At 34.7% G+C, this 26,430-nt stretch overlaps 1 protein-coding gene and 1 pseudogene across 1 annotated transcript in view; both read left to right on the top strand.

The window, feature by feature from the left end:
- Nucleotides 1-26,430, top strand: part of LOC145258344 (uncharacterized) — a 153,339-nt gene that overhangs the window by 104,688 nt on the left and 22,221 nt on the right. Inside the window, exons 16-25 of the mRNA XM_080116536.1 lie at nucleotides 857-888; nucleotides 2,247-2,337; nucleotides 6,772-6,847; nucleotides 9,513-9,562; nucleotides 14,056-14,146; nucleotides 17,353-17,491; nucleotides 20,515-20,616; nucleotides 23,053-23,113; nucleotides 25,032-25,067; nucleotides 25,223-25,290. Of these exons, the coding sequence (XP_079972662.1) occupies nucleotides 857-888; nucleotides 2,247-2,337; nucleotides 6,772-6,847; nucleotides 9,513-9,562; nucleotides 14,056-14,146; nucleotides 17,353-17,491; nucleotides 20,515-20,616; nucleotides 23,053-23,113; nucleotides 25,032-25,067; nucleotides 25,223-25,290 (746 nt within the window). The remainder of the gene's footprint in view (nucleotides 1-856; nucleotides 889-2,246; nucleotides 2,338-6,771; nucleotides 6,848-9,512; nucleotides 9,563-14,055; nucleotides 14,147-17,352; nucleotides 17,492-20,514; nucleotides 20,617-23,052; nucleotides 23,114-25,031; nucleotides 25,068-25,222; nucleotides 25,291-26,430) is intronic.
- LOC145258462 (U2 spliceosomal RNA) lies at nucleotides 20,654-20,810 on the top strand (annotated as a pseudogene).

Here is a 26,430-nt window from a genome sequence, read left to right on the forward strand (position 1 = left end):
TTTCCGATTCCCATTTCTGATTAATCGTCCCATCACTGTATATATATATATATATATATATATATATATGAACAAATGATTAATAAAACATGTTAAAAGACATCTTGAAAAAGAGTTAAAAACATATTTAATTTTAAAAAAGGAAACACAAGATAAGTGGATAGTCCTTAATCCGCGGAGTTTCGAAGAAATACTCTCCTTCTCATCAGAGGGCAGGAATTAGCAAAATGCAGGATCGGATTTTGCATATAAATGTATTTAATGAAACTACAAGTAAGTCACAGATCTTACTTGATTAAAAATGGGTGAGGTAAGGGGAACAGGAGGCAAAAGAAAAATGATAAAAAGATTTCACATGAATGGATAGTCCGGTGAAGGGTAAAAATCCAAAAATGTTAAAATCCAAAACGGTCGAATTTAAAATTTCAATCCAATGGGTGAATTCCAAATGGTCAAAATAATCCAAAAGGCAGAGTTCCTTGGAAAAAAGCGCAAATGGAATGAATTCCAAATCATTAAAAGAAAAGCACTGGAGAGAATATTTAAAAACACGTCGTTTAAAAAAAAAAAAAAAAAAAACGAAAATCGGTGAAGGTTTAAATTTGAAAAGCAAGGTCAAACTGACCCAGACAAGAAGCGCGAAAATTAGCGTTAATAATTAGGTCAGCTTAGATATGCACGTGAAAGTGTGTATGTATGTATATATATATATATATATATATATATATATATATATATATATATATATATATATATATACACTACAAAAATGCCTGGTTAATTAGTTTAAGGATGAATCCTATAAACATGTCAGTCTTGCCATAAATGGAAATAAATCCTTTTTTTTTGTTTGCAGTTACTTGAAGAGGAAGAACAATGGGCTGAAAAGTAAGTAATCTTAGTTTATTTCAATGATAGTTTGTAACTAAAAACCTCAAGAATTGAGAAATGCTGTTCTTATGAAAACTCCTCCATGGTCTTTATTCTGGCACTGAAAAGTGTTGGCGATAAGTTAAAAGTGCATCTACTGACGAAGCTCCAATTAGGGAGATTTGGGGAAGTGTAGAGATGTCGTTTACTTAACATCACTCTTTGGTTCACTCTGAGGTTATAGTTAACTGAAGTCACCTAATGTTTTGTGCGAGCCTCTTTCCAGAAGCAGTCGGACTCAGAATTGTCCCTTTTTTTTTTTTTTTTTTTTTTTTTTTTAATTATCAGAAAGGTTTTTGATCATGTAGTAATGTTAACAATATTTTTATTGTGAAGCAATTTATTGAAAATTAAAGAAATAACAAAATTAGTCTTTATTTTTTATATAATTTATAATCAATATGTTTGAATTTTATTTTTAAAATAAAACCTAGAAAAATAACTCTTTATTTGAACTTTTATAATGAAATATATTTATGAAATAAGTTTTTTTAAAATCAAAACCGACAAGTAAGCATGGTCCCCCGGGAGTGCACAGTGAACAAGGCATTAAAAAAAATGACTAAGTTCAGCATTTGCCCCCCCCCCTCCTCATTTAGCCTCAAAAGTCCCCAAGGGACGTCAAATCCTGATGAAAATGAACAAACGGTGCAGTTTTAAGCCTTAACATATGTAAATTTGAGTTCTGCACCATGCGAAAAAAAAAAGAAATTACTAAGTCCATGATTTGCCCCCCCCCCATTTAGCCCCAAAAGTCCCCAAGGCCTTAACATATTTAAATATGAGTTCAGCACCATGCAAAACTGCTAAATAGACATACACAGAAAATTTTGGACAAATATGGTAAAATAGTTCCAAAAATGGAGTGTTTTTATTAGCCCTAAAAGAGCCCCTGGGGCACACCCAAGAGTTATGGCGAAGTATAGACAAACAAATTAGATTAGAAATCAGTTAGTTACAAATTTTCAGAAAGTTTTATAAAAATCCAAGGCATCAGTTTTTTTTTAATAAGCACAAAAGTCTCAATTTTGGTCATTTTAACCTGAAAGAAACCCCTAGGTTCTGTGACTTTTTTTTTTTATACTCATATCATGTTTAATGTTTGTGCAAAATTTCAAAAAATTTAAGGCGTAGTTATTGAGAAAAGTGTGGACAGACAAACGGACAAGGGTGAATTTATAGGTCTGCCCTCTTTTTGTTGGGAGCCCCCCCCCTCCCCTCTCCCCCCAAAAAGAAAGGGACAATCTTGAGTCTTTTTTTTTTTTTTTGCTTTACACATTTTCACACCTATATGTAAATCTTTCATTTTTGTGTAGATATCGTGAACTAGCGGAAAACTGGGAACAATCTCAAGCACAATATGTTCAAATGCGGGAAACCCTTGATTTCAAAGAAAATGAACTTGAAGTAAGTTTTCTTTTTTTTTTTATTTACTCTTTCATCCCAAAGAAGGCATATGAACACTTGGAATGTAAGGGGCTACTATTTGGGATTGTATCTAACAGGGGACTGTGGGGAGTTGAGCAACAAGATGTTCACATTGCATTTATACTTCAGCAAGTTAATGGAAACAGGAAACAGGAGAGGAATTCCAAAGTTTAGCAGTTTGAGGGAAGAGACTATTAGAGTAGAAAAGAAAACTTTCCGACATCTCTGCAGTATAGGGGTGGGATTTTGCTGCTTCTCAGGTTAGTCGGGTATTTATGTATTTGGAGGGGGTGGCACAAGTGCCAGAAGTTTATCGGAGCACATTCCATCAAATTACTTATAAAACATGTGCAGGGATGCAACATTACAGCAATCCTCATGTTCTCAGAGAGGGGCAGCCATCTTGAATTCTTCACGGCGTTTGATGATTCCACTTTTGTATGCCTTTCTGAAAAGGCGAGGATGTCTTACGGAATTATTGGTACTTGTACAGCTCAGTCAAGACATTAAAAAATGAAAATATCGAAAAAAAGGTTATATTGCACGTATCCGTTATGGAACAAAGTTCTCAAAAAAAAATTTCACATAAGCTCATCTAGTTTTTTTTTTCTTTTTTTTTTTTTTTTTTATAGCGAAACAACAATTTGTTATGATACCAAGCAAAAGGTTTGATTTTTAGAAAGAAAAATTAGAATTAAAGATGGGGAGGGAGTATCGGCGCTTTACATGGAGTTATCTCCCCCGTTGTGTTTATAAAATTCAAACAAAATTTAAAAAAAACAAAAAAAACAAGATGTCTGCCTTCAACGCGCTCTCATAAAAACGATTTTTTCCGCTGTAAAATAAAAACTACTCGATCAAATTAAATGAAATTTTTTTTCGGAGATCTTCAGTCCAAAACAGATAGGTACAATATAACCTTTTTTTTCGATATTTTCATTTTTTAATGTCTTGACTAAACTGTACAAGTGCTGAATTATTAAATATGTTACACAAAAACGAATACATTTTTTTATTAGTTTTCAATAAGTCTCATGGTCCTGGATATGACCTTAAACGATATCCGATGGTGAAGCCCCACCTTGCGGGCCTTGGGGAGTGTGGAGCCACCCTTTAATTGCCATTGCTCCCAGGTCCACTCTGACCCGCAGTGGTAGTACCTGTTAGGGTCCCAACTATGGGTTAAATAGAATACGACTTCTAAAAAACAGAGTCGTTAAAAAGTCGTTCTTCAAAATCACCAGATTCGGCATTAAATAACCTGAAAAGGGTTGATATGCCGTAAAACAACCAACCAACCAATAAGTCTCATATTTATTGATCCGATATGCAAAAGATTTTTTTTTTTGAGAAATGAATGGATTTTGTAAAGATCCGTAATTCAAAAACAATCTTTGTTTATTTTTGTTCATGTTTTCTGTTGTGTAAATCGACTTCTTTAATACATTTTCCTAGTAGAGTTATTGCTTAAGCAACTAGTAATGAGTCATGATTTGAATGATCCAATTTTAGATTCGTATATACTTGATTAGCTTTGTCTTTTAAATATGGCTCGAATGTATCTTTGTTTAAAATGAAAATGACATTTAAAAATCCGTTTATTAATTTTATTTATTGCGGACTATTATCCTCATCTTTTTTTAGTTGTTTCACGACGTTTCGGCCAACTATTTCTCTGGCCTTCATCGGGTCGTAACCGCGACGGATAGGGAATCTGAATCTCCTGACTGCATTCACTGCCTTCTGTAGGTTGTTGTCGTCTCACCACGTTTTGGCCAAGTAAGCCTCTGGCCGGCTTTGGGTAGGATTGAAACCGCTATCTTCAGACAATTCTCACCTGGAACCGTAGAGATTCAATATCTCTATCAACTGCGCCACGAGGGTTACTTGGCAAAAACGTGGTGAGATGACAACAACTATGGAAGGCAGTGAATGCTGGGGATGCTGTCAGGAGATTCAAAGTTCTTATCCGTCGCAGTTACCACCTGACGAAGACCAGAGGAATAGTTGGCCGAAACGTGAAACAACTAAGAAAAGATGAGGATAATTATCTTCAATAAATAAAAATAATAAATAATACTCATCTCAGTGAGTTCCAATTAAATAATAAAAATCCGTTTATTTATTACTAGCAAAAGTACCCGTCGTTGACTGGGTTCAAAAACAGCCTACAGAAAATGGACTCTGATTTATTAAAGTACTAGCGGGGGTACCCGGCGTTGCCCGAGTGTTTGTTTCTGGGACGGGGGGGGGGGTTTTAAAAAATGTTATGGTAGGTAAGTAGGAAGGATCAAACCCGGAGTCATGAGTAAAAGTAGGAAAATAAAGTGTGAAAAAAAAAAAAAAAACATCTGCAACGTTAACAGTTCGGCCACCAAGAAAAGTCCATTCCAGTTGTTTAGGAAAAAAAAAAAAAAAATCGACTACGGTAGGTCGGCGCGAACGTGAAAATATAATGTGAATTGTCCAGCACGCTAACCACTACGCCACAGAGCACTGCAGCTTAGTTTAGTGATTTTAAATAACTTCACATGAAAGAACTACGAAGCCAAACCGGTGTTCTCTTCTCAACTGTTCCTTGTGAACGATCCCCAAACGGTGTTAAGTGGTGGCAGGGGGAGGAGGAATTTATTAGAGAGAAAATATTTTACCACTTCCATTGATCTTAACCGATTTTGGCCGTGACTTCTCAGCAGAAAAAAGTATAGAAATCTAAGATTATCGAGGAATTTGAGAAATAATAAGCCTATAACACACTTCAGATATGGTTCTGCCGTTTGTGCATATTATATTTGCATGAAATATCTTGATTTTTAATCCTATTAATGTCAAAATCAGACGGGGGGGGAAAAAATGAGTTCATTTTATTTATATAGAGAAGAGATAAGTAACACGCATGCTCTCAGGCCTAATTTGTAGGTCCTGGATATGACCTTAAACTATATCCAGTGGTGAGGTCCCAGCTTGCGGGCTTTGGGGAGTGTAGAGCCACCCCTTAATTGCCATTGCTCCCAGGTCCACCCTGACCCGGAGTGGTAGTACCTGTTAGGGTCCCAACTCTGGATTAAATAGAAACCGACTTAAAAACAACAAATATATTCTATTAAAAAAATTTTTTCAAGATCTTTGGATTCCGCATTAAATAACCTGAAAGAGTTGATATGCCGTAAAACAAAAACAGCCAACCAAAACAACCAACCTAATTTGTATTTTATTTTTCCATATGTATAATTTTCTTGGCATTTTAACCCTTGACCTTGTTGGAATACCTTATTAGAATCGGTCTCCTATCTTTATATTGGAGGCCAATATCTTTGAAAACAAATATTTATTTATTTATAAATGTAGTGTATAGAATATATAATCCCATATGATCCGATTGCTTTGCAGTAATATATATATATATACACGCAGACGGCAAAAAAAAGTCTGCTTAAATATATTTTAATTCATGCAAATTTTGTATTTATTATTACGGAGCCAATTCTCTATTGAATATTAGGTACTCATGCAGAGAGTGATCCGTGCTGAAATAATGTTATTATTTTAAAAGCCATTTTTAACATTGGGAGGGGAGGGTGTTTTGTACCTATTCTGTACTTTAACCTTACAATTGAATAAAAAAAAACATATCATAAAACTTTAATTAGACTTGGAAATACGATTAAAAAAATAGCGCGGATCACTCTCTGCATTAGCACCAAATATTATATTGCACCTAATAAATAGTAATGATTTCAAAAGATTTAAAAAATAAATTGACATGGGTGCCATCAACTGGAATCAAAACCAAAACATTTTGCACTTCAGTCACATTCCGTATTGTTTGAGCTAAAAAAGATTTAAAATTAAACTACTTTAAGCTATGAATGAATTTGCGCATGCACAAAAGTAATAGAAATATGTCGGCAAGTTGAAATGAGCATTTTGTATTTCAAGTTGCTGACATATTGTTGGTGTTTGATTACTTATTCTTATTTATTTCTATGTTATGTGACAAGTAGTTTAAGAGTTTATCAGTTAAATATTTATACATACACACACATACACGCGCACACACACACACGCGCACACACATACACACGCACATACACGCACACATACATGCACAGAAGCACACAAACACACACATACAAACACACACACACACATATACACGCGCATACACACACAAACACACACAAATACATCTATTGTTTTATTTATATAAATCAAGAATCTTTGTATTGTTTTTCTTTTTTTGAATCTTATTTTTTTTTTTTTTTTAAGAGATGTTTTACTTTATTTAACGCGTCTATCTCCCTGGTAACACTTGGTGTTCCTGCTAGTTCAATTATAAAATTAAAAATAAAACACAAAGCATAAAAATCAATGAATATTGCATTTCAAGTGCATGTTTTTTTTATTTTCCAGCAAATGAAAGAATGTTTTCTGCAATTAAAAGCATTCGAAGAATCAGAAGAATCAGAAGTTTCTGAAGAGTTTCAAGGTACGTTCTTCTACCATTGAAATTTGGGATATATATATTTTAGACTCCCCCCCCCTCTTGGGGTAGAACGCTGTCGTAAATAATCTCACCCGCTACTTAATTGGCTGAAAAATGCGAGGCTTGCTGTTTGTTTATAAATACGCGGTTTGAGCACTATAAAAGTGGTGGACGAATGTTTGTTTAAAATAGACTTTTGGCGAGGTTATTTGCGGGTACTACTTCCGTGGGTTAATCGGTAGAACTGCTATCAACGCGATGGTTCTTGGTTCAATCCTCGGCTTGGGAGAGGTGCTAGTCTAGCAGCATTGTGATACAACGAAACAGGATTTTATGTGGATGACTATAAAAATATATATATATATATATATATTAAAGTAAAAGATGATCACACTTTTTGAAGACACTTATTTTTAAAGTAAAATTTAAATGAGAAATTTTTGAAAACTTTGAAGTGTCGAATATAATGATAAAATCATCTTTGTTTTGATTTTTTTTTTTTTTTAATCAATAAACAAAAATGATTTTATCATTATGATTATATTCGACACTTCAAAGTTTTAAAAAATTTCTCATTTAAATTTTATGTATGTATTAGTTTGTTGTATACTTGCTTTTCTTTTTTTCTTTTTTTGGTTGTGTGAATGTGTGTTCGCTGTATATAGGCCATGATTGGCTGCACATTCAAATCATCATCATGATTTGATTTTTGATTTCCATTCTCCTCCACTCTCTCGTAACTTCTTCACACAGATCAATTCCATCTTTGGTGTGGCAAGCCACATATTTGTTCAGCTCATAGAAATCCAACACTGGCCTGAATTTCTTCTTGATAAGTTGAACGACAGCCATGAGTTGTAGAATTCCTTCAACCTTCCCTGACCATGATATTATTTCTTTGTTGATCCACCTCTCAATTTCTTTCTCAAACTATTTCTCCTTTTGATGTGGTTTTGCAGCAGTTAATCTGGTTCTTCAATACGGGTGATTCTGCAGTCTATTGTCACTCTACTGTCCTTAGTGTCAATTGTGTGGTGTTGGTTGTGTGCTAACAAAACGATTTTCCTTCGAAACAAAATCATAACTAAAGTTTAAAACGAATAAGAATGTTTTATTTTGAAAAGGTTACACTGATAATTGATTTTTATGGCCAAACAACAGACTTGTAGTTAGAATTTTTGTAACTTTTGTTTTATTTTACTTCAGTCGAAGTTCTCAAATATCAAGGGGCCCACAACCTGGGGCTAACACTTGAACTCTAGATGAGATACATAGATATTCGAATGTTCCATTTAAGTTCTTTATCTCTCAAACCCTGAGTTAGTAAAGAAATTGAGAACATAATTTTCCTCTCCCCAATTAACCATTTTTATATGTTGTAGTATATGTTTCATGTTGGTCTGATGGTCTTACTGGATTCCAGGACAAGAATTTATCTAGTCTGGTGGAGTATCCAGCTTTGTGCTATTACTTGAGGTAATATCACTTGGAGAAGGTGCACCATTCCCCGGAAAAGCTGTGGGGTAGCCGTAGTGAGATCTTATTTGGGCTGCGAATACTATGTGATTTTGAATATTTGGTCAGGGTTTACTTCTATGGAAAAAGTATCCTCATGCCAGATTGTTCCGACAAACCCCTGTACAGAGAGACCTTAGACACTCAAATATCAGCTGCAGTGAAGGTTGACCGGCATGTGAAGAGATTAGCAGCAGAAAAATGCACATATGCAAATTAGAAAGTGTGCATGAGAAAAGGAAGAAAAAAAAGCAGAAAAAATGCAACATGGGGGAGAAACAATGTGTGTGTCGAAGAAAATAGATGTGTGAAGTTGCAGGCGAGAAATGGCTGGCCAATGCCAGCGTAGAAAAGTTGGCGCTGAAGAAAATGGGCGTGCAAATAGCGAGGACAAGAATGGGCTGGCTGTGACCAGCATGCAATCGGAGGAAAGAGAAACATGGACAAGTGGCTGTGAGAGACTTTAAATAGTGCCGAAAGTAATGGGAATATAAACTTGTGCTGAAAAAGAAAAAAAAATACTGACCTAGATATTTCTTTATTTCTTGCCTTTGTTTGTTTGTAATGACAGCGTTACACTGTGAATCAAAATGTCAGCTCCCAAAGAAACCCAACTGACCCTCTCCAGGAATACATATTAATATTACATGGACCAGACAGTGAAGCCACTTGAGATGATCAGCTGGTAATCTATGGGCATAAAAAAGCTGATGGACCATGAAATTCACCATCTGATATGAACATTACTTTTGGAAAATTTCAAGTGGGTCAGAATCACAACATGGATCTTCATATTGAAGAAGACATTATTTCAAAGGTTCATTTTTAGCTAGTTTCTATATGTGAATGCATTACAGAGATGCACCCCCACTGGGTGACCTTTATGGCGATGTATTTTTTTTTTTTTAAGCATACAACCATGTGAAAATTGAAAATGTTTATTTTTCCGTAAAAGTTAAGATATGATTACTGAAGTGGGTAGAGGAGTTGAATGACTTTTATTTCATCAAAGAATAACTTCCTGTCTCTTTCCACATGTGCAGTCAGTGACTTTCTCATAATTTTAACTTGTTTTATATTTTGCTAGTTGAGCATTTTTCAAATAATTTGATCATGACAAATGTTAAACATGATTTTTAATTATTTTCTGCAGGTTCGTCATCGATGCAGGACAAAATTCAATCAATGTTGGATGTTTCCCGGGTAAGTTATTCTTTTTTTTTTTTTTTTTCATCATTTGTGCATTATGGCAATATCATCTAAAATGTGTTGAGGTGCCACCATGCACTATATCGTTAAATAGTCAAGCGTTAACTATTCTACACTTTCCAATGATTTCCGGGCTTAAATTTGATGCACTTATGTCAAAACATGCAATTTCAAAACTCAAAACTCTGCTGTCAAAATTTGATGCTCCAACATCCAAATCCAAAACTGCCCCAGTCTCTGAAAAATTAGCCTTTTTTTTTATTCAAAACCGGAAGCATTTAAGTTGTATGTCATGTGGCAAAATAGCAAAAAAAAAAAAAAAAAGTAGCAGCCATTTTTTTTCTTTTTTTGCCCACCATTGGACACTACAGTCTGCATAATAAAAGTTTTGTACAAATTTTCTTTTAAAGCATTTAATCACACATTACAATGGTATATTTTTAGAAAATTAAAAGTTTAAATGTTTTGTTACCGATTGCATTAAAACAAATGTACGAATACTGATTGAATACTGAATGCTTCGGTTGTGATAACAAGACAATTTTCTCATTATTTAGAATTACACTTGATTAAAAAGAAAAATACAGAAAATCTTTGATATACGTACTCATTACGGAACGAAGATGTCATATTCCAAAAATCACATAAATTGATCAAGTATATTTTTGTTTGTTTTTAAATAAAAAAAATCAAATTTTATTATTTTTAGCAATTCTTTTAATTATTTTCAATACAAACAAAATGTCTGAAGTCGAATTGAATTGTCGTCCTTTAGGAAAATTTGAAAGAATATGGCCGTTCTCGGCCTCCTCCTTGCTTCCTCATAAAATTTGATTTCCTTATATATAAAAACTACTGAATCAATTTATGTGAATTTTGGAATATGATATCTTCGTTCTATGACAAGTGTGTTAATATATTGAGGCAGGGACTTTAACCGTTGCTATCTTCAAGGGTTGTGGAACTCTTCTGCAACAAAGTCTTTTCTTGACAGTAAAACATCAGCAGGAACGGACTCGATGAAGAGCAACCTTGATGAGAGATTGTTGTTAATAAAACGTCCTGTTTCAAAATCCTAGCGTTGTTTTCGTCAATTGTTGTAAAGGTTTAACAGTACGTACATCATAAAAGTTTTTCTGTATTTTTTTTTTTAACTTAATGTAATTTTAAATAAGCACCAAAATTTTTTATGGAAATCGCTCCAGACAAGGCATGAAGCCACTTAATGTAAGGAGCTAAAAAATACCAGTTCATGGTCAAAAACTAGCCAACGATAAGTAATATGGATGAATTCTGACCCAAAAACAACAATTCTTCTCCCTTTGTCAGAAGGTCCTGGATATGACCTTAAACTATATCCAGTGGTGAGGTCCCAGCTTGCGGGCTTTGGGGAGTGTGGAGCCGCCCTTTAATTACCATTGCTCCCAGGCCCACTCTGACCCGGAGTGGTAGTACCTGTTAGGGTTCCAACTATGGGTTAAATAGAAACCGACTTGAAAACAACAAATATATTCTATTAAAAAATTTTTCTTCAAAATCTTTGGATTCAGCATTAAATAACTTGAAAAGGGTTGATATGCCATAAAACAAAAACAACCAACCCTTTGTCAGAAACTTTGCTCATAGAATGTGAGGACTAAAGGACAAAATAAGGGAAGCGAGAATTACAACCCAAGGCTAATTTTTTACTGTATATGTCTAGCAACCGATTTAACACCCCGCTTATTTGTGAAACAGATTTATGGGAAACTTGAATCAAAACGTTTTCAAAGTTAACACCGAAAAGAATTTTTCCAAAATGACAGGCTGATTTAAAAAAAAAAAAAAACAAAAAAAAACAGTAGACAAAACAAATGCAAAAAGTTACTCATCCTATTATTAAACTTAGATATAGGTAATTCTATACGTTGGGGACCTGGGAAAAGGTCATTAAGGAAGATGCAAACAACAGGGTTTTAGGTAGAAAGAATACAGTTTACAAAAAAGTAAATACAAGAAAGGTTGTTGGAATTTCCGACGCTCAGTCAGTCTTTAGTCTCATGTTAGGTCACAATATTTTCTCCCACGAGAGTATTAAGCTCATGGTTTATATAATGATTGAAAGAGTCCATTATGTGTGAATGTGTAAGTTATTGTTGTAGACCTGTGCTAGGGGTCACAAATGAAAGAAACCACAAGTAGTTTAAAGTGTATAAAATATAATACGTATTTATCATAAAGAATACAGGAGCCACTAAAGTGGTATGAGAGGAACGTGTTTGTAGCATGCGGTTGTGATACTATAAAGTGGACCTGAGGTGGACTTGAGTCACTAAGTGCTGAGAGGGGGGGGAGCAATAGACAATGAAATAGGAAACAATCGATAGGAAGTAGCAAAAAATGAATCTGTAGGTATTTTTAGATCGAGCTTTTTAGAGTTGACAATGACAATAGAGACCTACAGATAAAACAAGGAAGGTAGCCGGGGTGGGGGTGGGCGACCTCAGATACCAATGTAGAAGAGACAGTTAGTTGACAACTAGATGCCCGTCGCGGCGGATGGGAGTTGGACAGTTTTTAGAGTTGACTGAATCAGAAATAGACGAATTGTGACTGACAGACAAACGTAACATCGATAGAACGGGGAGAAGATACACACACACACACATACAAGTCCAACAGTCAATTATACGTGAAAGCATTGGTGTTTGTGTTTTTCCTTTCTTTGTACCACGAATTATTATATTTCTACTTTTGTGAAACCACATGTATTCCCGTCGCCAGCGAGAAAATGACGATCCGGCCATAAGAGGAATAGTCAAATAAAAAAATCCACGATACACAACATTGAGAGTCGTCGATCTGTCGGGTCACACACGACAGGTCACACGGTTAAACATGGTATGAATGTTTCGATTTAGTCTCTGAAACCAGTGGTATTCATAGGACTGGTTGATTCCACTTAGTTCTCAAATTGGGGTGATTTGTACCCCACAACAGTTATATACAGCATAATCATGTTTGATACACCGAAGTTAAGCAATGATTAGCCTGGCCAGTACCAGATGGGTGACTGTTTGGAACTTCCAGGTGTTGTATGTGCTATCTTATTCTGGCATTGTTTCCAGTCATTATGGACTTCCCCTTGCCACTGGATTCAAACAGTGCCAATTCAGGAGAAGTGTGGTTGGAGATTGCGCAACCCTTGCACATAATTAAACGTACAGCTGCACTTACAGGTTGTATCCTTTGTCTTTCAAGACTAAACGGAAGCGTCATAAGTCACGCTAACACTATAAGGAGCAATGGATTTCTGTTGACGGATTAAGATGATGGATGTAACGGCACTAATCAGAGTCCAAATGATCAGAACAGTTACCAGCTAAACAAACAAAAAAAAAGTGGAGAGATTCACTGATGAAAGTTAGATGCATGTATGTGTTTATATAAATAGCAATTACTGCATTCATTTCTTTTTTTTTTTTTTTTTTTGTGGACTGTTATTCTCATCTTCATTTCATATTTGTTGTAGTTTTACCACGTTTCGGCTAACTCATCCTCTGGCCTTCTTCAGATGATTAACCATGATGAGATAGGAATTCTGAGTCGTGTCACTTATGTAAAACTTGGTGAGACAACAATTATGGAAGGCAGTAATTATTACAAGACTCAGCCTTCCTATCCCGTCGCCGTTAACCACCTGAAGAAGGCCGGAGGATGAGTTGGCCGAAACGTGGTGAAACAACAACAACTATGAAGATAAGGATAAAAGTCCGCAAAAAGAAAGAATGTATTCCAAGAGCATTCAACAGAATTGGTGCCATCAGATGTCTTTGAGTCAAAAGATGTACATTATTACCTCTTGCTTGGAATGGTGCCTCTATCTACTATGCCACGAACCCTGAAGGGCAGAGGATGAATTGGCCAAAATGTAACAACAAAAGCTATAAAGATGAAGATAAGTTTGCAAAAAGAATATGCAAATTATGAAGCCTCATCTCAAAATTTAAAAAAAAAACGATTAGTAATTGGTAGTTTTGCTTTTTTACATAGGCGTCCCCACTTATCAAGGCCGATAGGCCACTCAAGGATAAGGGTTAAAGAGTGTAGAGTAGTCAAAAGGACAATATAGTAATCGATAGTAATGGAAGTTCGGTAAATTTGTTAACTTAAGTGCAACGGCTCATCAGAAACTTGTTCACGTTGGACTTGAAGACAACCATATTATAGACAGCTGGAAAGCAGGAAAACGGAAGACAATTCCACAGGCGTGCAGTTCTAAGAAAGAAGCTTTGATCATGGAATCTATGTTTAGGTTTAGGTACAGATAAAGAGTGGGGAAAATTATTGATAATTTTTTCAGCTAGTCTAGTGTTTCTTGTGAAAGTTTGGCGAGGGGGGGACCATAGATTGAAGCTCAGTCGAACACTTTCCATAAGTTTAAAATTGAGACATAAAATGGTCAATGCATAAAATGTTTTTTTTTTTTTTTTTTACATTTGGAACAGGTGAAAGCAATGTTAACAGCAGCAGAAGAGGAAAATGCTGCTTTGCACAAATCACGACAAATTGAAATTGAATGTCGTTTGGAATTAGAGGGTAAGTTTGACACCAGGCATGGATTATGAATGCATTTTAAGATGTGCGTTTATAAACAGAACACATTCCTTAGTTTTGTTTATTTGGATCAAATGTATTTGAGGCACCCAAAATAAGCAACAACAAAAATCATGTTTTAAAACTTTTTTTTTTTTTTTTTACTTGTTTTATCGTTTATAATAGACTAGCGGGGGGTACCTGGCGTTGCCCGGGTGTTTAGAGGTGTGTGTGCTCGGGTGGGGCTGGGGGGTGTTAATCAAAACATAAGAATAAGCGAAGTAAATATTTAAAAAAAAAATAAATGTTAAAACTTTAAAAAATCGAAAAAAAAGCACACAAAAAACTAACGTAAGGCAAACGGACGATGTTAAATGTAAAAATCGGAAAAAAAACATGAAACAAAAAAAGAAAACGCAAATGTCATGGAAAAATAAAACAGAAAAACGAACGTTAAAACTTTAAAAAATCTGAAAAAAAAAAAAAAAAAAACAGAACGTGAAAAATGGCTTAAATAACCCTGTTTAATATTAAAATTAAAAAAATCGAAAAAAAAAAAAGACACCTCACACCACGATTCGAACCCAAAACCTTTAGATAATGACCCCACGCTCTAAGCAACTGAGCTAAGACAATGTTGACAAAATTGGATTGTTTTTTTTAAAATTTAAACTAAATCATGTTCCGACGTCATTTGCGCATGCGTAGAAGCGAACTTGTCATGAGAGGACGGTTTTTGCTGACCCCTCCCTGTAGAAAACTGATGATTTTAGGGTGAAGGAAATAATGTTTTTGGCCAATTTTTCGATATTTGTCGGGCGAAGGTTGGAACTTCAAAATGATACCAAACTTGTGAAAATCCATGACCCGTGTCGAAAGTTTTTGCGAAGCATACAAACACACATACATACATAGAACCACACATTTTCGCTTTTATATATATAGATTAAAAACTTTTATATAAAAAAATCCAATATTTAAAAAAAATATTTTTTAATATAATCCCAATTTTTTTTAATATTTAATAAAGATATTTTTGTACAACATAAAATTTAATGGTCATAATTTTTAAAAATAATTTTAAACGTATAACAGTTATTGGAATCGGCATAAATGCTTTAAAAATGTTTAGGCATAGAATTCACCCCAAACAAAACACATTGCCACTTTGTTGTAGGGGGCTACTATCAGGGACATAGGCATCAGGGATACTGTGTTGGGAGTTGGGCAGCAAGCTGTCTGTTCACGTTACACTTGAACTTCTGCATGTCAGTACAGTTGGGGAAGCAGGGACCCGGAAGGGAATTCCAAAGTCTAGCTGGTTTGGGGAAGAAACTACTGGAGTAGAAGGCTCTCTTACATCTAGGGATCTCTACTGTGAAGAGGTGGGATTTAGCTGCTTGTCAGGGGTATTTACGTTGAGGGGGCACAAGTGTCTGCAGTTCGTCAGAGCATTCACCATTAAAATACTAGTAGAACATGCAGAGGGATGCAATATTTCATCGATAGGACAGAGGCTGAAGTTTGATGCCAGTTCAGGACCTATCAGATTACTCTCTCTTTTGAACCTTATCTAGGAACGAGAGACTAGTGGCAGATACACCAGCCCAAATATGACAACAATACTCCATACATGGACGAATGGCGGCCTTATAGAGGTATAGGATACTTTCGGGCGTTAGTATCTTTCTAGCACGGTAGAGAGAACCTACCTTCTTTGCAGCGGTCCTGGCGATGTTCTCAATGTAATTGTTAATGCCTCATCCGTATATCTTTTTTTCTTGCATGTTTTAAGTTTTCATAATTTATCCTTTTTCTATTTAAACCATTAATTACTGTTAATCTCAACAAAATTATTGCATATATATGGGAAAAATAGGACAATAAAATTAAAAACAAATAACCCAGGCATGCAAAACTGCTGTTTTTGTTTTTGTAAATTGGAAAAGGTGGAATTCTGTTTTTTTTTCTTTAAATTCAAAAAAAAGCAATTTAAAAAAAACATTTAAAGCAAAGTCTTATATCTGCTGAATTTTCTTAATTAAAATAAAAAACTACCAGATCAATTTTTTAATTTATTACAGGATGAAACAATAAATTTGTAACCCTAAAGAAACTAACACTACAGCTTTATTTTAAAATATTTATTGAAAGAATCAATTCAGGTCACTTGATTATGTAATAGAACTGACATCTATTTCATGTAGCCGCCTTCAGCCTCAATCACCGCTTCGATACAGGTTTAGAACTGGAAACATGCCTTTTCCACAAGCTTCAGTGAGAACTCAGTGAATACTTGACGGATGGCAGCAATAGGACTGTCTTTTATGTTGTGATGTTCTTGGCGTATGACCAAATAAATTAGTCTAGCAGGTTCGGGTTAGGGGAGGAGGGGCGCCAGTGAGGGTACAAAGATTTGTGGGCCAGTGCCAAGTCCTGCTGCCACACCCACGGTCTGCCAGCAGCCACCTGATTGCACCAGGGGATCATTACACTCTTCAGCACATTCAGGTACATTTTCGTGTTGACTTTCAAACTTACTTTAAAGATGTGAGGTGGCGTGATGCGGCTCTCACTTGAAACCACACCAAAAACCATAACTGTGGTCGGAAACTTTGTTGAGCTTTACCCTCAAGTGTTGAAACGTCAAGATTTGCATTTTAAGGGTACTGGCACCAATCCCATGTCATAACTTGGATCGGTAGAGAGCATGAGTTGTATAGTGGCGCATCTCCAATCTCGCTCGTTGAACATTGTGTTATTTTCAGATATTATAAAAGGTTCCTATCGCGGTTAGGATTTGTAAACAACTGGCCAACTAGTAAATGGTCTGCAACAAAAAAAGAAAACCAGAAATGGAATCATGTCGTTTTTTTTTTTCTACGGCAACAATTTTATCATTTCACCCCGCAGTAAAACTTTTTAATTTATTTGTAAAATATTTTTGAAATAAAACTTTCTTTTTTTAAATAAAAATTCTGAATGTAAAGTTATGCATCGCATTGTTTTGTTCATAATTCAACTTTAAATAACCTGGTGTTTTTAAAGCAAAACGTGTCCGTTTGATCATTTTCCATACTGGGAGTGCTTCAACTCTATTTGATCCATATTATTTAATGGTGTTGTTTTGTTAAATCCATCATTTTCATTACAACCTAGCTGTAAATTCTTGGTATTGACCAGGAGTATTTTTCTTTCTACCCTTTCAGATCAGATTCAAGCGATGAAGCGCGACGTGGAGACGTTTCAAGCTGACAAGGCGAAAGCAATCCGACAAAATGAAGAGGCACAAACAAAACTGAATGTCTTAACGACGTACTTCAAGGAGAAAGAGATGCAGTTCCAAAGGTGAGTTTTTGTTGCTTCGGAACCTTAACTTGCGTTACATTCTCACGCGCAATCAAAAAACGAAATGAGTCTTCATACGATATGTGCACTCAGGCCAATCTCAGTATATTTGTCCTTAGTCAATGGAGGGGGAAAACCTTCTACACTAACGCAGGTTCTGGATATGACCTTAAACTATATCCGATGGTGAGGCGCTAGCTTGCGAGCTTTGGGGAGTGTGGAGTCACCCTTTAATTGCCATTGCTCCCAGGTCCACTCTGACCCGGAGTGGTAGTACCTGTTAGGGTCCCAACTATGGGTTAAATAGAAACCGACCTAAAAACAAATATACTCTATTAAAAAATTTTTCTTCAAAATCACTGGATTCGGTATTAAATAACCCAACCAATCAACACTAACGCAATTTTATTTTTGCTTACTTGAGTGCCCCTTTTTGGGGAACGGGGAACTGGTTTTCCCCCGCATTAAGAACAACCTTGCATCACATTTTGCTTTCATGAGGAAGCAAATAAATACCTACTTTCGTACAAGTGCATTAAAGAGGGGGGGGGGGGCATACATTAGACAAACAGATCTTTTTTTTTTTTTACTCTTATTTTTTCTGGTAATTGATTGGAAATAGTGATCAGCTAAACTGATTGTGACATTTTTCATCTATTTTTTCTATTTATCCACGTGTGCCATTTTTCATCTATTTTTTCTATTTATCCACGTGTGCCATTTTTCATCTATTTTTTCTATTTATCCACGTGTGCCATTTTTCATCTATTTTTTCTATTTATCCACGTGTGCCATTTTTCATCTATTTTTTCTATTTATCCACGTGTGCCATTTTTCATCTATTTTTTCTATTTATCCACGTGTGCCATTTTTCATCTATTTTTTTCTATTTATCCACGTGTGCCATTTTTCATCTATTTTTTCTATTTATCCACGTGTGCCATTTTTCATCTACTTTTTCTATTTATCCACGTGTGCCATTTTACCTGCAAGTCATTAAGATATATATTTTTGTTTTACTGATAGTTTAAAAGCAATGAATACTATTTTATCATTAGTACTAGCAGTGGAACATTAAATTTTTTTCCAATTCCAAAATGACTAAGCAACCCAACACTAATATATATATATATATAATGTTGTAGTTCCTGTCTGTTAGTTATAGAAATCAATAATTTAACTACAAAATCTTAATTGTGATTTTTTGGTACTTCTGTTTCAGAGGAGGATTATTTAAGGGCGATAACTCTAATTTACTAAAAAAAAAAAACATTGCTGAATAGTTTACAAAAGTGAAACATTAATTAACAAACTTAAAAAAAACTAATATATAAATTTTTACTTTACTGAATGAGAGGCACTTTTGTTTTAGAGGAGAAATAACTTCCATTTACTAAAAAAAAAAAAGCATTGCCAAAACAGTTTACGAAAATGAAACACATTAATTAACAAACTTTAACAAAGTCGAATACACGATTTTTTGAATAATAACGACAAAAATGAATAATATTAATACACAAATACTATACCTGAAAAATATTAATACACGAATATTTAACCTGAACAATTATAATCAGTTAATCAATCAAAAAAATAAACAAGTTAATTAACAAACTAAAAACTAAAAATGAAACAATGTTAAGTAATAATTAAACATTTTTAATTAACGTACATAAAACTAATAAAACTAAAAATAAACCACAAAAAAATAAATGAACTTGTGTTAATTAATAAAAAATATATATATATCACATATTGATTAGTGGAAGAATTATGCGAGGAAACATTTCTTCCTTTTCTCTTTTCTGCCAAAGAAACTCTATGAGATGAAGGTGGAACATCCCAGTCTTCGTTCCCAACAATTTCTGGATATGTCTTTTGGCATGAGACTAAAAACCAAAAGGGATCAATATGTGATTTATTTTTTTATATAATGAATTTATTTTTTTATATAATGAATTTATTTTTTTATATAATGAATTTATTTTTTTATATAAAGAATTTATTTTTTTATATAATGAATTTATTTTTATATAATGAATTTATTTTTTTTTAGATAATTTTCATAAACTGTTCTAGCAATGCTTTTTTTAAGGAATTTAATGTCTTCATTCAACCCTAATAACTCAAGTTTTTCTCCGATTTCATCTGAGAGTGATTACTGCCCAATTATCGATTTCGTTTATTGGTTACTGGAAATAAAACAAAGACTTGTATAAAGATTTAATACAATTTTTTGAAAATCCAATCATATTAATAGTACTGTGGGGTCTACCCGCTCATTGGACATAACACTTTCATAAATTTTAATTTAAAAAAAAAAAGATGCTGATGTGATGGGTCTTTAGCCAGTTAAAATAGTTTTTAAGGGGTCAAAATTGAAAAAAAAATCGTTAAACATGTTGTATATTCATCTTAGTTTATTTTTAATTGGTTTATATGCGTGTCACTTTGGTAGAATGGTAACGTCACCAGCTTTGAATGCTACAGTTTTAGTTTCGATTCTAGCTGATGGTACCCAAATGTTTTTTTTATTTATTTATTTTTGAAATTACGACTCTATAATAATATATACGTCATCTGGAGAAATTAAAATATCATATTTAAGCGTATTTTACAACCGGGCAAAGTCCCCCCCCCCCACTAGTTAGTACAATATCATCATAAGTTGGCCTTCGGGACAAGATCAAAGTGTAGTATCTGTCCTTCAGATGCTGCACTTCAATTTCCTGTTCTGTCAGTGGAGAAATCATTCACGACTGAGACAATTTTTGTTCCTTATCTCCACATTAAAAAACGACCCTGGTGTCTAACTCTGTCCCGTGGGGAGGCATTGTAAATAGGATCATAAGTTGGAACATTATCAGCATCATCATCAACAATATCATCATCATCATCATCAATCTAACACATGCCAGCATGTAAAATGGATGTTTAGCTGAATATGTTGATGATGCTGTTGATGATGCTGGTGATGATGGAAATCAAAACAAACAGTTAAAGAAAACATTTATCTTTTTCAGAGAACTTGGGGAACATGAAATTTTGAAGAAACAAAATATCAATAAATTGGGAACAGCAGAAGAAAAGGCAAAATCCATCGAAAGTGAATTACAATCTTACAGGTAAGTAAACTTTGTTTTTTAAGTAACTGTATTGCAGATCCTTTCTTGGCCTTCGGGCCAAGATCAAAGTGTAGTATCTGTTCTTCAGATGCTGCACTTCAATTTCTGGTTCTCTGTCAGTGGAGGAGAAATCCTTCAGGACTGAGACAATTTTTATTTTTGTTCCTTTTCTCCACATTAAAAAAAAAACGACCCTGGTGTTTAACTCTGTCCTGTGGGGAGGCATTGTAAATAGGAACTGTATTGCAGACGCAGTGTGATTTTTTTTTTTTTTTTTTTTAAACTTTGTTGGGACCATTGTGCAGGGATGTGATATCTTCAGTATTTAATGGAATTCTGCAATTTTTTTTTTTAAATCAGAAAAGGTGCAAGTCCACTTTTCTTGAACATTCGTCTCGGTAGATGATGGTGTAACAATGAAGCTACATAGCATGAGCAGGATGATATGGGAGGATAGCTGTTGCCGATGCAGCAGTCCTTCCCCTCTCTCTCTGTGTGAAGCCAGAGGATCCAAGGGAAAGACGAAGTTGATGTAACTGAGCTCTAACTGCGTCTCAGAAGTTGCCGGTGACGACAATATAAGATGAGGCCACCTTAAAATATCCCGCTTAAATCTGATTTTTTTTTTTAATATCTTCAGGGCTCTACATTGCGAATGAAACAGTCGCATTTGCGAGTGTTTTTTTAAAGTAGCGAAAAGAAATAATGAAATGCTTATCTTTTGGTGATTGTATTTCTTTCACCGACATTCTTCCAAAGCTCATTACTGAGTGAAAAATATCTTTTCAACTTTTTTATTTTTTTTTTTCATAAAACGAACAAAGTTAAATTATTTAAGCTATAAAGTTTAATAGAACAATATACTTTTTTTTTTTTTTTTTTTTTTTTTTTTTAAACGAAGGTTGTTTAAAAAAATATCTGAAGAAATTAGCATGTTTATACCTTCAAGTCAAAACATAAAATTTGTTGCATATTTAGAATTACACTTACTAACAAAAGAAAAAAACACAGAAAAACCTTTCATGTACATACTCGTCACAGAACAAAGACGACATATTCTAAAAATCATGTGGGTTTGGCTAGTAACTTTTTTATTTGGCTAGTAAACGAAAATATTTAGTTGTCAAAGGTCAACTAAAGATAAATTTGTTCGTAGAGCCCTGATCTTGCCAAGCTAAGCATTCATTAGAACTTTGGCAGCATACATGTGACAATGCTAGTAAAGTTATATATAAATCTGAAAGTGGTCCCTGGGAGCAAACCGTTGCCAAAAGACACGGAGGATGCAGTATAAGCACTGATTTGTTGCTTTTTCGCCCCAAACAAGGCACAGTACCACTTGGATGTAATGGTGGACTATTTGGGACAAAATTTGCAGGGATACTGTGTAGAGAGTTGAGCAGCAAGACATCTGTTCACATACTTCAACTTTTCTATGTCAGTTTTATTGTTCACATTATACTTCAACTTTTATATGTCAGTACAGTCAGGAAAGCAAGTACCCGATAGGGAATTCCAAAGTCTAGCAGTTTGAGAGAAGAAACTGTCTGAATAGACAGTTTTCCAGCATTTGGGGATCTCTACAGTGCAAGGGTGGGATTTTGTTGATTGTTGGGCGCAGCATCTTCTATTAAAATACTCGTAAAATAGGCATAAGGATGCAACATTTCATCCGTGGGACAAAGATTGGAGTTTGGTTTACCGTGCAGAACTTATTAAATTGGCCACTCTCTTTTTTTAACCCTGTCTAGGAGTGAGAGACCAGTAGCAGATGCACCAGCCCAAATGTGGCAACGATACTCCATGTATGGGCGAATGGTGGTCTTGTAGAGGTACAGTATACTCTCGGACATAAGTAATTTTCTAGCATGGTAGAGAGAGCCCACCATCTTCTCAGCAGTCTTGGCAATGCCCTCAATATATTTATTCCAATTCATGAGCCCTGTGAACGTTAAGCCGAGAAGTTTGAACGTACTGCCAAGACTGCTCTCGTATTATGTGTTCATCAACGTTTCGTCTTTATTTCGATTTATTCATCCAGAGGAAGTCTCGAAATAAAGGCGAAACGTTGATGAACATATAATATGGTTTGTTCCTTTTTATTTTCTCTCTCTCTCTCTCTCTCTCTCTCTCTCTATATATATATATATATATATATATATATATATATATATATATATATATATGTTGCATCTCTCTCTCACATATACATATATATATATATATATATATATATATATATATATTAGTCATCCACATACAGTACTGTTTTGCCACCCACACAAATACGTACACATTACTATTATTAGTGGAGAAAAGATTTATAGGTACATTTATTGTGATAAATTTATTGATTAATTAAAATATTTTTTTTGGTATTGATCATTATTAGTGATTGATTTTGTAAATTTATTAATTTCTCTAAAATCTTTTCAGATCACAAATTGAAGATTTGAAACAAGAAATCAATAAAGCTGAACGTGATTTTCGAGCTCAGGTAAAAAAACAAAAAAAAAAATTTGCATTCATTTTGAACAAAATAAGAGGGAGGAGGGGGACAATCAACTTAGAGTGAGAGTTACAGAAACTTATTAAAAGATGGATGGCTTGGTAAGTTTATGACAAATTGCGGTGAAAAATCTAATTTTGGTGCTTCTTCGTTATAATAGCGAAAATCGAAATATTGAATTTTAAGTAAAACCAATAATTTCTACTTTCTTGTCTTGTCACAGTAATGAACATATCCCAAAATTATAAGAAAACGATAATTAAATTATTTAATAATGAAAATAGTTTTTGAAGACAATTAGTGAAAATTGAGATTAACTAAAAAATAAAATAAACTAGAGAATTCAAATCTTAACAAGGGAAGTAATTATTTTCTGAAAAAGTATCATTGGCTTTACTTGAAATTAAATAATTCAAATTTGGTTATTATAACGAAGAAGTGCCATAATTTTTCTTAAAAAATAATTCAATCCCTAAACCATCTGGCATCAAAACATAGATTTCATGAACAAAGCTTCTTTCTTAGAACTGCACGCCTGTGGAACGCTGTTCCGCTTGCCTGTTTCCCTCCCGACTTCAACCTGGATGTCTTCAAGTCCAACACAAACAAATTCCTGATGAACCGCCCCCTAAGTAATGACACCTTATCAATTCTCCAATACTATTGCTACACTATCCCTTTGATTACTATACACACAATAACCCTTATCCCCGAGTGGCCATTGGGCCTTGATAAGTGGTGAACTCCATGAAAAAAAAAAAAAAAAAGTTTTGAAAATCTAACGCCAGTTTAACAAAATTCAAGTTTCACTGATTGTCTTCAAAAACTGTTTTCATTAATAATTTTCTACCTTATCGTTTTTCATAATTTTTTAATATGTTTATTACTGTAACATGACAATTAAGTTAGTATCATTGGTTTTACTTGAAATTAAATAATTAAAATTTGGTTATTATAACGAAGAAGTGCCATAATTTTTCTTAAAAAATAATTCAATCCCTAAACCATCTGGCATCAATTGAAATGGATGGCTCTCATCTAGGAGAAGCCCCATGTTTTGACAAGCTTCTAGGCTTGACCTTTACTCCTGATCTGAAATGGAACACGTACATCAAGTCTGTTGCCAAGGTCACTGGAAAGATGGTGGAATCCTTCTACCGCTCCAGAAGATATCTCACTACTGATGCAATTCTCTATCTATATAAAAGCCAAGTACGTCTAAGGATGGAATACTGCTGCCATATCTGGACAGGAGCTGCTAAAAACAGCCTATCCTGCATTGAGAGAGTACAAAATAGACTTTGTGGCTTAGTGGGGGATACCCTTTTCTCTTCCCTGCAACCTCTCTCCCACAGAAGAGACATTGCGAGCCTATCTTTGTTTTATCGTTATTTCCATGGCAGGTGCTCGTCTGAGCTCCAATCTCTAGTCCCCCCTCGCCAATCTTTCACGAAAAACACCCGTCTGGCTGAATCCACTGTCAAAAATTTTCCCTACTCTTTATCTGTGCCTAAATCCAAACGTAGATTCCATGAACAAAGCTTCTTTCTTAGAAGTGCACGCCTGTGGAACTCTGTTCCGTCTGCCTGCTTCCCACCTGACTACAACCTGGATGTCTTCAAGTCCAACGTAACAAAAATTCCTGATGAACCGCCCCCTTAAGTAGACACTTTATTAAATCTCCACACTAACGTACTGTACTTGCAATAACCCTTATCCCTGAGTGGCTTCCGGGCCTTGATAAGTGGTGACCACCTTGTATATAAAAAACCCCCAAAAAAAACAAGGAATATGTTAGTATGTATTTTGCATGATTAAATTGTGTTGTAAAAAAAGCCATAGAGAAACAAACGTTGATTAACTCAGCTTTAGTATAATAATGTGTAATTATTTTTTTTCTTTCCAGATAGCATCTAATGAGAAAAAAGCCCATGACAACTGGGTGAGTTACTTCCCCTTAAAACTCTTTATTCTAGAAAATGAATGAAAACAACAACAAAAGAAAAAAACTTTGATCGATTTTTTTTTTTCTGATCATTTTTTTTTTTTATTAGTTTTTATCTAATCGTCTTTTTTTTTCTTTTGTTTTGTTATTAGCTAGCTACAAGAGCTGCCGAAAGGGAATTAAAAGAATCAAGGGTGGAGTGTACCCTCTTAAGACAAAAGTAAGATAAAGATAAATTCATTTTTATTATCTTTCCTCTTTGTGCGTGTGTGTGTGTGTGTGTGTAATTATATGTATTTTTTTTTTTTGTTTACTTTGTGGGTCACCGCTTATCAACATCTAGCGGCCACTCAAGGATAAGGGCTAAGCGTTAGATAGATGGTGAGGCAAGATCAGACACGGTGAAACATTGATAGGGCTAGATTATCTAGATGGACGACTCAATAGGAATTTATTCACATTAGACTTGAAGACTACCACGTTATAGTCAGTTGGGAAGCAGATAAATGAGTTTCACAGACAGACAGCTCTATGAAAGAAATTCTGCTCATTGGATGTATATTTGGTTTTGGGCATAGATAGAGAGTAAGAAAAGTTGTTGGCAGTTGTTTTGTTGCATTGTTGTTGGGTTTGAGTGTGTATACACTGAATGGATCTACTGCGTATTTGTGTTGCGAAGGGTTCATCTGAATGTGTATACGTGTCACTAAATGTCTATAGTGGTTCTTCATTGTCTGAACCCTAAGTTGTTTTGTTGCAGTCTATTAATGTTCTGTGATCGTCTAGGTGTGTGTTAACATTTTCTAAGTGTGTAATTAACTATTTTAGCGTGTGTGTCTGTTGACATATAACACGAATACATAAACGTGACATACCTACTTCTGCTGCTCAGCCTCTTTTCGGGAGGTTCTTCTCTTATCTTGAGGGAGTTGATTCTCTTGACGAAAAAGATGTATACGATTAACTCAAGTCAGTGGGTCGGTTTTTAATGGCTTATTTACTCCCAGGCATTACGTCTAGCAAAGGAGCGATCGACGATCTTTACTTCAGTGGCTAGTTCTTGCACATCCTACGTCTGAGACCCCCCCCCTTTGAGAGGAGATCCCTTTCAGACCATCTTCTGATGTCATCAATCCAACTCTGACTATTTTCTCAGCCAACTAGAACACATGATCACATACACATACTTCCGGTCCACTATTTTTAGAGCTTCCGGTGCAATTGATCAGTCACCAAGTTTGATGTGACTTTGACATGTTTTAACAATATATCCAAACACAGCTCACACCTCCGTGTTCACCGTGCAAATCAGATCGATAGATAAAAAGATAACTAGATCGATAGATACATCGATAATACA

The sequence above is a fragment of the Euprymna scolopes genome, chromosome 33 (genome assembly GCF_053919585.1).
Source record: "Euprymna scolopes isolate OS-2025 chromosome 33, ASM5391958v1, whole genome shotgun sequence".
NCBI lineage: Eukaryota > Metazoa > Mollusca > Cephalopoda > Sepiida > Sepiolidae > Euprymna > Euprymna scolopes.